At 51.3% G+C, this 13,139-nt stretch overlaps 3 protein-coding genes across 3 annotated transcripts; all 3 read right to left on the bottom strand.

Annotated features, from left to right (window-relative positions):
- H6S33_002085 (uncharacterized protein) lies at window positions 1–1,378 on the bottom strand (the record flags this gene model as incomplete). Its single annotated transcript, XM_044833434.1, has 3 exons — window positions 1–573; window positions 630–1,160; window positions 1,241–1,378. The coding sequence occupies 3 exons, from the start codon at window positions 1,376–1,378 to the stop codon at window positions 1–3; spliced, it is 1,242 nt and encodes a 413-aa protein (XP_044693228.1).
- Window positions 1,379–3,303: 1,925 nt separating this feature from the next.
- On the bottom strand, window positions 3,304–5,140 carry H6S33_002084 (uncharacterized protein; the record flags this gene model as incomplete). Its single annotated transcript, XM_044833433.1, has 4 exons — window positions 3,304–4,188; window positions 4,251–4,657; window positions 4,720–4,847; window positions 4,908–5,140. The coding sequence occupies 4 exons, from the start codon at window positions 5,138–5,140 to the stop codon at window positions 3,304–3,306; spliced, it is 1,653 nt and encodes a 550-aa protein (XP_044693227.1).
- A 4,633-nt stretch (window positions 5,141–9,773) lies between these two features.
- Window positions 9,774–12,940, bottom strand: H6S33_002083 (uncharacterized protein; the record flags this gene model as incomplete). Its single annotated transcript, XM_044833432.1, has 2 exons — window positions 9,774–9,959; window positions 10,031–12,940. 2 exons carry the CDS (start codon window positions 12,938–12,940, stop codon window positions 9,774–9,776), a joined length of 3,096 nt encoding a protein of 1,031 aa, XP_044693226.1.
- Window positions 12,941–13,139: the final 199 nt, after the last annotated feature.

The raw sequence follows: 13,139 nt of genomic DNA, 5'->3' as shown, positions 1-13,139 counted from the left end.
TTAAGCCTTGTTTCCTTGGACGTAGTTGTTGACTCTTTCAAGTGCGCCGATGATATCATCAACCAGGTCCTCAGTATCCTCGATACCGACACTCAACCGAATGAGGTCATCGAAAACGCCGTTCTTCTCCCTCGCCTCTACGGGGATTCCAGCGTGGGTCATACCGGCTGGCAACTCGCAAAGACTCTCAATTCCACCGAGGGATTCTGCAAGTGTAAAGATTTTCGTTTCCTGGCAGAACCTCTCGGCGGCGCGACGTCCACCCTGGATTCTGAACGAGACCATACCACCACCCATACCCTTACGGTGCTGCAATACGGCAACCTTGCGCTGCGGGTGAGAATTGAGGCCGGGGTAGTTGACGGAAAGAACGTATGGCGAGGACTCAAGGACAGTAGCAATGGCAGTGGCGTTCTCAGTTGCGGCCTTTGCACGGAGGTGAAGAGTCTTCAGACCACGGTGGGCAAGCCAGCAGTCGAAGGGAGAGGGAACGGCGCCGATTGCGTTTTGGAGGAACGTGAGGCGGTCGTTAAGCTGTGAGTCGTTGAATGCAGCAACACCCATTAGGACATCCTAACAATCAGGTCAGCGAGGTTTCAATATTAAGATGTTAATAATGGGAATCTTACGGAATGGCCGTTAATATATTTGGTTACCGAATGGACGACAATATCAGCTCCATGGTTGAGAGGATTCTGGATGTATGGCGACAAGAAAGTGTTATCAACCACTACAAGAATTCCGTGCTGATGCGCAATCTTTGCAATGGCGCTGATGTTCACCAGCGACAATGTGGGATTGCTTGGGGTCTCGATCCAGATAAGCTTGGTGTCTGGGCCAATCATGGATTCTGCGTCGACTTCGATGGCACCCGTGAACGACACACGAACACCGTGGGCAGCTGCAACTTTTGTGAAGTAACGATGGGTACCGCCGTAGACATCACTGATGGAGATGACATGACTACCAGCTGCCAAACTTTGAAGAATTGTAGCAGTGGTTGCAGATCCGGATGAGAAGGCGAGAGCGTAACTGGCGCCTTCGAGTGCAGCTACAGCTTTCTCAAAGTTGTCACGGTTGGGGTTCGACGAACGAGAATATTCGTAAAGACCGATTGGATTTCCTACTGCTGTTTGGGCGTAGGTGGTAGCAAGGGAAATCTGCAATAGAGAATTGTTTAGTATTTTATTTATTTTCTAATAGCGCCCAAACAGGGCATGGCGGGGTATGGGGGACATACAGGTGCGATAACAGCCCCAGTTACAGGGTCGTGGGGTGAACCGGCTTGAACAGCCCTGGTACCAAACCCACGGTTGTCCTTAGCGAAACGGGGTTCCTCATCGATGGCAGGTACATCTTGAATCGATTGGATAGTCATTGTCTATTTTAGTGAGGAATTGGCTTTTGGTGAGGTTTCTTTAAAATAGAAGGGTGGCGTTTAGGGTAAAAAGGCTGGCAACCAAGTGAGAAAGTGAAGAAAACTGGTATAATCGCAAGAAATTCCCGAACAAACAAAGAGATCTTGAGAGAATTCGAGTAAGGAAGAAAGTGTAGTAGGGGAACTGGTAGATGGGAGGGAGAGAGAAGACGAGACGAAGAAAATGCTGGTCTTTATAAGACTCAAGTAGGAGTAGGGAAAAAAAAATGTATTACCAAGTAGCTGACAATGTATGTATGGAGTAGCTATGCATCGAAGCTCGTTCCTGCACCTTTCTCAAATAGATCTCACCAATCGATGGCGACATCTCGGGAGTAGCTGATGGAAGCTTCCGACTGAATCCGTCGGGAGTTAGAAACCTAACACACACCAAGCCCTGCCTACACACCCTCAACTTTTGGAGCTCTTCCCCGCCGCTTGTTGAGTTCCTCCGAGTCGTAAAAATCCTTACAAATCAGTTCACCTGACAAATCCGCAATTAACTACTCGTACCTGCTTTACAGGCATTTTCCCTCACCACCACCACAACTCTTTTGCGCAGGAGTGTGTCTTGGAAGTGCCTGATCGTATTCCATGGACGTCAGTAGAGGTCATGCCCTCGCTGTCTGTACTGGATACATAACAGTTCACTGAGCTTGGTTTGTGCAGTTTGTGTATTCTCCGCAATAGGTACGGTCCTACCTTCTAGACCCTCAAGCTTCAACCACGTACAGAGACATCTCCTACCAGTGCATGGAGAGATAGTGTCTATCGGTCGAATGAGAACGAATGAGATATCTAGCCGATGGTAACCATCGCATATCCGCAACTCTATCTACTCGTAGTAGATATGCGCAGTAGTACTAGGCACAGAGAATATCAACCACAATGGCTTCACTTAACTCCATACGGTGACCCTTGAAATAAAGTAGGGTTGCTGCATGCGGTGCACTGCACAGTGCATCCTGCACGCTCCATATGACGGCAAAATAGAGTAACTCTAGATGCATACCATATGCAAGGAGACATACTCTACAGTTATCTTGACCACCGTTAATTTTTTTTCCGCTTCATGGATCATGTTTCTTCTCTGAAAAAGAAATATTGAGTATGCATCTACCGATACACATTGCAATATTGATCTTGTGTAGAATATACCACTACTAATGTGATATAAAAGATCCTGGCGCTATGATGGCTTGATGGCTTGATGGCTTTCAAACCCGTTACTAAGGAATAATTGTCACGTACTTTGGCCTTGGTACTAAGAAGATCGAAAATCCATTGCGAGATTCTCTATCGACACCCTAACTGAGGTGTAATACAGACTAGAAGATACAAAGGGAACCCGAACTTGACAAAAAAAAAAGATAACTAGGGAATAAAAAGTAAGTGTTAAAAAGTTCAGCAGCAGTCCTCCACTCCATATATTTGTTACAGTGAAAACAATATCCACAATTTCCCAACCCAAAAAATAAGAACCCCAAGCAAACCAACCAACCAGCCAGACTAAAGAAAGCTTAATCGTACCACACCGACCAACCCCCACTAACCCTACTAAGCAAGCAAATATTTGTACCGGTACACCCCGGCTCACTTCTACTTACCCCACCAATGAACCGACCCCGCTAACCCAACAACGAAAAAGAAAAGCAAAGGTTCCCCTAGCAAGAAATTGAGTGGAAAGTGAAAACTTCAAGTTAAAAATGGTATCAAACATCCCCTGATCAATCCTTGATCGTGTTAATCAACAAACAAAAAGAGGCGCCGCGGCAGTTTGCCCCGGCATGATAAAAAAGGCCACCCGAGTAGAGACAGAAGGAAAGAAAAAAAAGCCCGACTCGAGGCCGTTATGTGGAGATACCACGTTGGGATGCAAACGCTCTCTATAGAGAAAGATCCTCGGTGCTCTCGTAGCAGACCTCCCACTTGAGACTCGACTCATAGTCTCTAACGGTAGGGTGGTCCCTCACAAAGTACGCAACAGCAGCGCCGCCGAGCGAGATGATGGTCATCGCTGCCCATAGGCTGTAGTTTGTCGTCTCGATCGAGACATCATCGCTGAGCGAGAAGGCGACTCCAGTCCCTGCAACCGCAAGAGACCGGAACGCAGTCGCACCCTGCATGAAGCCCATAATGCTTCCAAGGCTGTATGCATCAGGGCTAGCATTTGTGACGAGAAATGCGACAAGTGTTTGTGCAAATCCAGTGACTAGCGTCTTTGTGAAGATGGAGCTCGCAGATGAAATCCATACTGCGATCTCAGAACTCCGGGCGACCTTGGACACGAGAGGTGTCGCGATGTAGATCAAGGGGAAGACCCAGCAGCATAGGCGGTAGAGTCTCAGTAATCCTAAACGTTGCACTGATTTGGCGAACCCTAAATAGATGACTGTACCGGCAGCGATACCGGCGAACAAAACAGCGAATGACAGGAAGAAGCAAGGCAGCCCAAGTCCACCGTGTTCGGTCGGTGAGTTGCCAAGGAGTGGCAGCAGTTGGTCAAAAGATGCCGAGTGAAGCGAAAGGAAAGAATAGGAGCATAGGAGGATCATCAACGATGGCGCCTTCATAATCTCGCTAAATCTCATGGGGTCCGGTCTGTCGTTCTTGAAAAACGTGGTTCTGCGGCACGGTGTCGCCAACGTCGTCTCCGATTGGCCAAGGAAAGTGTCCTTCTCGGTCAAGAAGTCAGACGAATCGCTGCGGCGACCGTACAACGGTTGCGTTTCCTCATCGAGATTCTCGGCAGCAGTGGTGCTTGGTAGAGTCTGTTGCACTCAGTAAGTAAGGAAAGGAAAACTAATTATGAGAGAAAAATCGAAACCCGCACCTCTTTGAGAAAAACCAAGTTGATGAGGAAAATGATAAACATCAAACTTGCGCAAGCTAGCTGGGAGCTCAGAATGGGGAATCTCTTCCAAATCTCATTTTCGGATGAGAAACGATGAGCAAGAAGTGCCTGGATAAGAGGTCCAATGACACCACCTGTAGCCACAAGGGGCAGTCTGGAGAAGTTGCGAGCCTTCGCGCTTGACGTCTCGCTGACATCTCCAATCATTGTCGCTGTGGACACACGGATCGAAGAGCTCATGAGCCCGCCAAACGCGCGGATCAAGCAACAGCTCAACAGACCGTTGCTAAAGCCCATGACTACACAGGATACTGACAATCCCAATATTCCAACCAGGGCGACAGGTCGTCGGCCCAACTTGTCTCCCATCCATCCCCAGTAAAGACCTTAAAAATGTCTTAGCTTCTTACTCACTATATAACCAACATCTTCAAGAAGGGGAACTTACCCGCAATTGAACCAAGAGCAAAAACCGTCTCAACCAAGCCAGTCCAGTATGCAGAGTTGACGCTTCCACATAGCTGGCTATCACGAAGAAGGATATATAGCTGCGGTTGAAGACTCGATGCAACGATACTGCCCATACGTCAGTCAGTATCTCGGAGCAACTCAGTGGGGAGAGAGAGATGAACATACGCTTCCGCCAAATGCAACGAGTAGATCAGCCAGAGTTGCTTCCTATCCTTACTCGAGACCTCTCCGTCTGCCTTCTTCAACAGGTCCTCCTCCTCCATAACCTCCTCCTCTCCTATCTCCGCTCCATACTTCTCAAACAACGGGCTGCGATAATCCGCCTCGTCCTCCATATCCATATCCGCGATATGGATCCCAAGGGACTGATCTTCTTCACTCGACGACAGGACTGTCATGTTTGCTGGATAAGCGGTGATAATTTGTTGTGACCGGCACAGAGTTGTAGTTTGTTTGTTAATGAGTGGTATTTGGACGTGGGTCCAAGCAGTAGTAGTTAATGAGTGTGAAGGTGATTTACAAGAGCCTCATGAGACGGTATTTCTCATTACTCACGGGCGGTCCGTGGGGAAGGGGAAATCAGTGACAGCGGGCTGCTGTAAAAAGAGTGTGTGATAATAGTTTATTGCTACGGGGATTTCAAGTGGATTGTCGACGGACGGTTCTTCCAACACACCGGGTTGGAGGGGGAAAAAAAACTAGGTAGCCAACTGTTATGCAACAACACAGGTAAAAAGAGCGTGAGATGTTAAGGGAGTGTGGAGGGGAGAAGTCTGTGGTGGTGTTCGGTCTTCAAGACTCGAGACAGAAAATGAAATTCTCTAAGCTCCGTCCAGGGGGCCTGCAGAGAAAGAGGAAAAGACCCAGGAAAGGTCCCGCGCGCAAAAAACGGCCTTAGGTGTCGGTTTATGAACCAACAGGCGAGCGTGGGGATGCCACTGCCCAATCATGGCCCCGGTGAGGGCAGACAAAAGGGTTGATCGGTGGGGCCAGGAGCAATATGCCAGGGGTAAACATTGTATCAGATACGCCAAGCCGATAGGCTCCTTCCTGTGCTTGGTTTGGCGACATGTCTGAGTACAGCAGAGCAAGGGCTTCATTTAGCGCCTCTGCCCATTCAGAAGCGCTGAAGGATGGGTGGTGGGTTGAAGATCTGTATGTATGTACGGTGTACCTTACATGTGTGCATTGTGTATGAACAACGCTTCATATGGGCAGGTGTTTCAACGTCTGATATTCACAGTTGGACGTTGGACGTTGGGCGTTGAACGTTTGGATGACACCACGAGCCCCTTGATCACGCTGCTAGAAAGAAAGAGAGGGCAATTTCTACTGAGGACTGTAAACTGCCGCAATATCTAGCACATTCCCTTCCTAGCTCTTTCCCTTCGCCGGGGCGCCCTTCTCGTCGTCTTCCATTCGGACGTCAGCGGCTTAGAAACAAGGTTAAGCAAGGGCCCCTATAACTGCACTTTCAAGCATGTTTGCACCTCACCTTACGCCCCCAAACCCCGATATCAATATTTGAGAAAAAAGTGTTTATCTCACTCTACTCTACTCTACTCTAACCACCATGTACCATACATACCTGCATACATAACTAAGCATCAATACCAGATTCTACCGATATGGACAGAAATTTCTACCTTCGCAGTCTTTATTCAAGGGATACCCTGGCGCACTTACACATTGACCTCGTCCAATTACCACCAAGTCCAAGAAGAGTACCGAGTACCGAAACAACCCCAGAGTGTTGCGCTTGAGCCTTGAGCACCATATGATGAATCTAGGAAACGGGCTATATTAATAGCTAGTAGCCACTACTAGCTAGAGACTAGTCGCAATGTAAGTCATTTATTAGATTACCACGGTTTAATTGGATTCCCATACATATATCGAAATCCATGCGCCTCAAATGACGAGGAGTTGTCGACTTATCAGCGGTGTATTATGCATAATCGCACCCGCAGCTCACCCACTCCTCCAGGGTCTTGCAAATCAAGCTCTGCAATCAATCGACTTGGGTATCTGGGTATTTAATCTCGTCCCATCATTTCTAGCAGCTGAGGTCTTCAAATTCGAATCTTATGCAGGTTCGGCGCCTCCCGCAGCCCACCAGGGAGTGGTTATTAGGTTTCTGGGCATGCAGTTTCCGGTTCGCCCCACCTGGCAAATGACATTGAGGAGAAACACTTCTGGAATGGCCCATCATCAGTCTCTCGGAATTAGGCGTGGGATGGGACCTGCGAGATAATTAACTCATCCCGCGACCACTGCTGGCCGGTTAATCCGAAGCTACAGGTACTCTATGCTAGACGACAAGCATGGTATAGATAACTGGGGGGGTGTTAATTGCTTTGCCATGAGCGGATAGAGGCATCGGTATCGATACACTAGATGAACGCTTAGACCGCGGCAGGTAGTCATTGAGAAGTCCATACCATGAGCATATGTATGTACTGGAGGAAAAACTGTGTTTTTCTATGATCTTATCAAAAGATATAAACCAGATCAATACGCCTCATCCAACAGCCTCCCATTCCCTCTACCTATAAATATACCATACTCAGTCTGAACAGAGTAGGCACTGAACTCTCCCCCTGTGATATCCACAAAAACCAAATTTCTAATACATATCGCACATCGGTGTTCCCCGCGTCCATCGCGATTATGGCGGTAGAGGACGTGCGCATGGATGACCAGAGGTATTGACAATACCTACGAGGCTCAAATCTCCTCCTCTTGTTCATGACGCCAAGACTAGAGTCATGTCTGAGACCCCCTCCCCAGATCTTTAACCTTACCGGAAGAGCCCGAGAATTAAAGACAGGTTAGGAGGGCCCTGGTAGGTAGTTGTCCCCAATCCTCCCTGGTGAGAACAGGTTGATCCTGGTAGAGTACTCATGTGTACTCTACTTCCAGAGGGGTTCGAAGGGTCTTTAGGGTATTCTCTATCGGATTCACGGGCCGATGTCACTTGACTTCCTAAGGTGATCGGGGAACATTCATACCCAAAAGGTCCATAACTACTCTTCTAGAACGAGTAGGTAGTGGAGCGGCGGTTTCCATTGACTGGACGGTTTGCCTGGGTTTTGGGGGGCTCCTCCATGCTGGGGCGTTTGTGCTACCTGCTCTCTAGAGAATATATGGCGGACACTGGTTCTATAAAAGCCCATTGATTCTCCCGTACCATGTGGCAAAAGAACTTGCAGGCAAACAGTCACTCTTTTCATCAAGAGGCGGTTTGTTGAATATGTATGCATTTGGGGTGACCGACATGCTAGCTAGTCGGTAATGTTGGTGATGATGGTCGTTCTCCAGTACTAGTTGTGAGTTTAATTTTCAACGTAGTCCCCCTTAAGCTTATATGTGGCAGGAATTAAATGGCCATACGGAGCTGAGATATCTGGTGAATTGTCTGATGGTTTTGCATAACCAGACCAGTGATGCTGATTCGATCACTGTGTTCAATGATTGATCACAGATGTGGGGTAGATTCACAGTACTGCAACGACATACAGTAGACACATACATAGTCGTAGGAGGAGGAGCGGGTAACTACAACACCAATGCGGGTAGGGCCCACTACTGTGTGATGTCAAACAGTCCAGGAGAGCTCCGGCCAAATACACCACCCATTATAACACCTCGCTGCACCCAGCCAGCTGTAAAACAGGTTCCATCTACCGTGATACAAGAAGACAAGTCAAGATTTCGCCGTAAACCTACTTTTCGTACCGGCAAACATGGCTTCGAGTGGGAATCACAAGTTATCACTCGCTTGATAGCGGGAGGGCCCGAGGAGGTCTATAGGTTAGGTCCTCGGTCGCGGATGCTTCTTCGTAGCTCTACTTCCTTTACGGGTGTCTGCTACTTTGGGTGGCTGTTGGCTTGGGTGGCTGTTGGCTTGGGTTGCAGCGGTATCTACACGCGCTGGCTTAATTACCTGCCTCCTCGTAGAGCTGTAGGAAGGCTTCGCAGGGAACCCTAATTATATCAAGCTGTATATATGGGTGACGACGGGCATAACTTCTTCCTAGGGCCGCATGGCAGGATGGCGGATTTTAGTGGGGTGTTCGGCACCAAACGACTCTGCCAGGTTTGGTCTTTATCCCGACCCATCCCATGAAGCTACCGGGACGTGTTGTACATGTGTCCTTCGGGTGGTAATTAAGGTGACGATGGAGGTCTCGCTGTCAAACATGTGTCCTCAGCTATTCGGCTCTGCTATAAAACAGCTTATATACATATATCTAGACCAATATATCAAACTATTCGTCTCATCAAGTCCATCCTATATCTATTTCAGCAGAGAGGAGAGAGGATAATGTTTCCCACAAAAAGAATGCCAGCACTAGAACAACGGCACCCCGGAATGGACCAGAAACCTGCATAATCCCCCGCGATCATCAATCATGAGCGGCAGCCAGCACCCCCTACCAAAACCAAAAAGGGTGGGGGTCGAAGTTATCTGCTATCTGGGTCTGTCTTCCTTGCACAACACATCTAGTCAAGTGCTCCGCCTCCCCCCTCCATGGGCTCGACTTCAAGTATCTATTGTTAATTCATATGAAGTATACTTTTATCCTTTTTCTTTGCTTTCACCATTCATCACTCATAGCGAGATCTTTTCAGCTAAGCGAGTGTATTCCAATACCGAGTGATAATTCATGAAGGCATTTTGGTAAATTCAGGCCAGGGGTCAATCATAGTTGGGGCGGGTTGGTCTATCTACGAATCTTCGAGGAATATATAGCGGTCTTCGCGGATAGATCAGAGTATATACCAGCACTGCTCAAAAAGATGTATACACTGTCCACAACAGCACTCTACATGTAGTTTTATGGTAGCTACAGCATCTCCTCAAATGATTACCACCACCACCTCGCATTCACTTTTTTTACCACCCGGAGGATATTTACAGCAAATAAACCCGCAATACTTTTATCCCAAAGCAACAGAGAGAACAAAAGAAAAAGAAAAGGGAAACCTATCCACAAATACAGAAAGATTAAGAAATAATTAAACACCCTATTTAAACGGCGCAGAGATAGCCTCCACAACAACACCCTTCTTGACCATGACCCTGGGCATCGTCGAGTCCTGGAAGGTCGCCTTCGTGGTCCACTCGGGCCCGATCGGGACCCGCAGACTCCGCTCGTACTGCTGCTTGGTCTCGAACATGTGTGGGAGGGCCGATGCGTGGTACTTCACATTCTGGAACAAAAAATAACATCGCAATTAGCGCACGAACGAGTGGAAGGGGAAATATAGAGGATATATAATACCTTCTTAACCCGCTTCTCGTTGATGATGACCTTTGCCAACTTCGCGTCCTTTCGCTTGTCCTTGGCAATTCCCTTGACGGTCTTGAGGAACCTGTTTGGCTGGTCCGGGTTTTTCGGTTTCAGCCCTTCGCCGGTCCAGCTGCCCCAGCCAGGTAGGCTCTCGTCGACAACCTGGTCGCCCTCCTCCTCCACGACCGCGTTCTTCTCATTGGTAAAGTCCATCACCACATCGTCCCCAGCAAACGCCCGCTTCACCAGCGCCCTCTGGGACCTCGCGGCCTTCCCGCCCTTGGCCGGGATAAGGCTGATGTCCTTGTCGTCCACCTCCTCGTCGTCGCCGTCGTCGGGGTTTGCAACCGTCTTCGGCGCCAGCTTGAGCGTGACAGAGGTGTCGATTTCGACCTCGACGTTCTCGGCGGGGTCGCCGTTCTTCAGGGCCGCCTTTTTGTCCCTTGCGAGTTTCTTGCTGCTGCGCTCGGTTTTGGATTCGACCTTGCCGCTGGTGATGGTCAGCTGCTTGGGCTTGACGTGGGGGACGGCGTCCTGCGAGAGCCAGGGGTTGCCTCCGGCGGGTGTCGGGTCGTCGTCTTTGCTGGCGCCGAAGGAGAGGTGCTTGCCCCCGGCTGTCCCGGCTGTGGTTCTGGGTGCTGTGAAGGGGTTCTTTGCAGCAGCCGTGGAGGCTGCATTGGCTTTGTTGACGACTGTGACTTCTTCGTCCTCTTCGTCGTCCTCCTCGTCATCTTGTTCCTGGTCGCTGAGGTCCTGTTCCTCAAACTCTGATTTGTGGGTAGCTTTGGAGGCGGCTGGCTTCTCCTTCTTTCCAGGCTTGAATGTCATTCTGCCACTGGCCTGTTTGGGCTCCTCCTCCTCGGCTTCGCTGTCTTCGCCGACATCACTCAGTCTGTCGCCGTCCACCAGAGAGTTTTTGAGCTCTTCCAATTGGGCGTCGTTTTCCTTCTTCTTGGCCGCTTCCGCGTTCTGCATGAACTTCATGCCCATCAAGCGTCCACCCAGCTTGCTGCCAGCCCCAGACGACGAGACACCCAACGAGGCCTCCGCCTTCTCGATATCCTTTATCAGCTTCTTCCTCAGCTCCACACCCTCCTCGTCAAACGCATCGTCGTCTTCCTCCTCACTGCTGCTCTCACCAAACTCCTCGCCCTCGCCACGGATGTCCTTTCCCTTGATGCGCCTTGTAAGCTCCTCCGCGCGCCGCGCCATCTCAATCGCGCCATCCTGGGCTTCATCGTCCCAGACACTGCGCCCAGACTCCTTCATCCCCTTGGCCCACTTGCTCTGCTTGTGCCGCAGCGTCATGCGCTCCTCCGCCCGCTTGCGCTCCCGCTCCATCATCTCCTCCTCGCCCACGACGCCGCCCTTCTCCAGCGCAAGCGCCTCCTCGATCGCCTGCTCCTGGCGCATGCGCTCCTTCTTGTGGACGCGGTGGTAGGCCTTTGACTTGATCTTCTTTATGCGCTTCGCCTTTAGCTCCTCTCTGTACAGCAGCTCCCTCGCCATGCGGAGCTCCGCCGTCCGCTTCTGCACCTCCTCGATGGAGAGCTTGTTCGTCTTGAGCTCCTCAAACTCGGCAATCCTCTTCTCGGACTCCATGTTCGACTCCTTCAGGATGCCCGAGATGGTGGCCTCGAGCGCCGTCAGCGGCGTGCGGCCCGTGGCGGTCGTGATGGACAGGAGCCGCTTGGGCGCCTGGATGGGCGCGTTTGGCGCGTTGGGGAGCGGGAAGTGCAGGTGGTCGGCTTCGCGGTTCATCTTGACGGTGTCGACCCAGCGGCCGAGTGTTTCCTTCGTCTTGACATATGCCGCGGCACGGTCGATGCGGTCCTGTTGGCGCTTTGCCAGCGGCGCTGACAGCTTCCCCTGCACGCCGGAACTCTTTGTGCCGGCGGGGGCAGTGTCGGAGAGGACCTTGAGCGACTTCTTCAGCTTGGGGTCGGTGATGGTGGGCATCAGGTCGTCGAGGGTGAGCTTTTGGGACGCGGTGCCGATGGAGAGGTTGTATTCGTTGGGCGTCTTTCCCTCGTTGGGGTCGTCGAGGCGCACACGCTTCGCGGCGTGCTTGGAGCCCGAGGGGAGCGCGGTGATGAGGGACTGGAGGGCCTCGAGCTTCGCGGGGTCCTCGGGGGTGTCGTCTTCTTCCGAGAAGTGCGCAAACGAGTCTGTATCAGAGTCGTCGCCATCTGAGGGCTCCTCCTCGTCGTCGTCGCCGTCTTCGGACATTGACTCCTCCAGATCCAGCCCATTGTCGCTGTCGTCCTCCGACTCGGATTCCGGAGCTGCACGCTTCTTCGACTTAGTCTGCTGCGGCTTCCTGGCCGTCTTCTCCGCCTTCTCGTCGTCTTCGGGCTCCGAATCGCTCGGCGTCGCCCGATCCAGCATCTCAGAGAGGTCCACGAAGCCCTCCCCGTCCTCCTCCGACTCGTCCTCCTCCTCCTCCTCCTCGTCATCGTCGTCCCCGCTCTCTTCCAACGTGACCTCCTTCCGGCCCTTCGCCTTCTTCGGCCTCCCCGTGGAGCTGCTCCCGCGGAACGCAAAGTCCGCGAACCGTTCCTCGTCGCTCTCGCCCATCGCCTCGTCAGAGTCAATGTCGCTCTCGTCGTCGCTGTCGACGCCAACCTTCCAGTGGCCGCCGTCCGAGTCGCTGCCGCCGTCTACGCTCTCGTCGTCCCCACCGCGGCCCCTGCCAGCGCCTTCTTCGTCGTCATCGTCGGATTCGTGCTTGCGTGCCTTGTGTTTCTTGGACGGAGCTTGGCCGAGGCGGCGGGCGGGGATGCTGGGTCTGTCGGTGGTGGTGGACTGTGCGATTGAGAAGGCGTTCAGAGAGCGGTTTTTTGGGTTGTTGCGGGCGCGGGTGCGGTTGCCTGGTGGGCGGGTGCCGGTGGTGCGCGGCATTGTGATGGGGGTGGTGGTTTGGGGGGTTGTGGTGGGGAAGAGAGTGGTGGTGGGATGTTGGGAAGGTTTTTTTTGCGTGGGTTGTGGGTGCCAAGGGTTGGGGGAGCCGCATGGCTTGGCGGTGGGTGTGAGGTCAGGAGCTGGCAATGTGAGCAGTACAAAGAACACCCCATAATAATATTATAATTAAAAAAGCAAA

This window comes from Morchella sextelata (assembly GCF_020137385.1).
Source record: "Morchella sextelata strain SCLS chromosome Unknown scls_12, whole genome shotgun sequence".
Taxonomy (NCBI): Eukaryota; Fungi; Ascomycota; class Pezizomycetes; order Pezizales; family Morchellaceae; genus Morchella; species Morchella sextelata.
The sequence above is the reverse complement of the archived record's forward strand: the minus strand, read 5'-3'. Positions and strand labels throughout refer to the sequence as shown.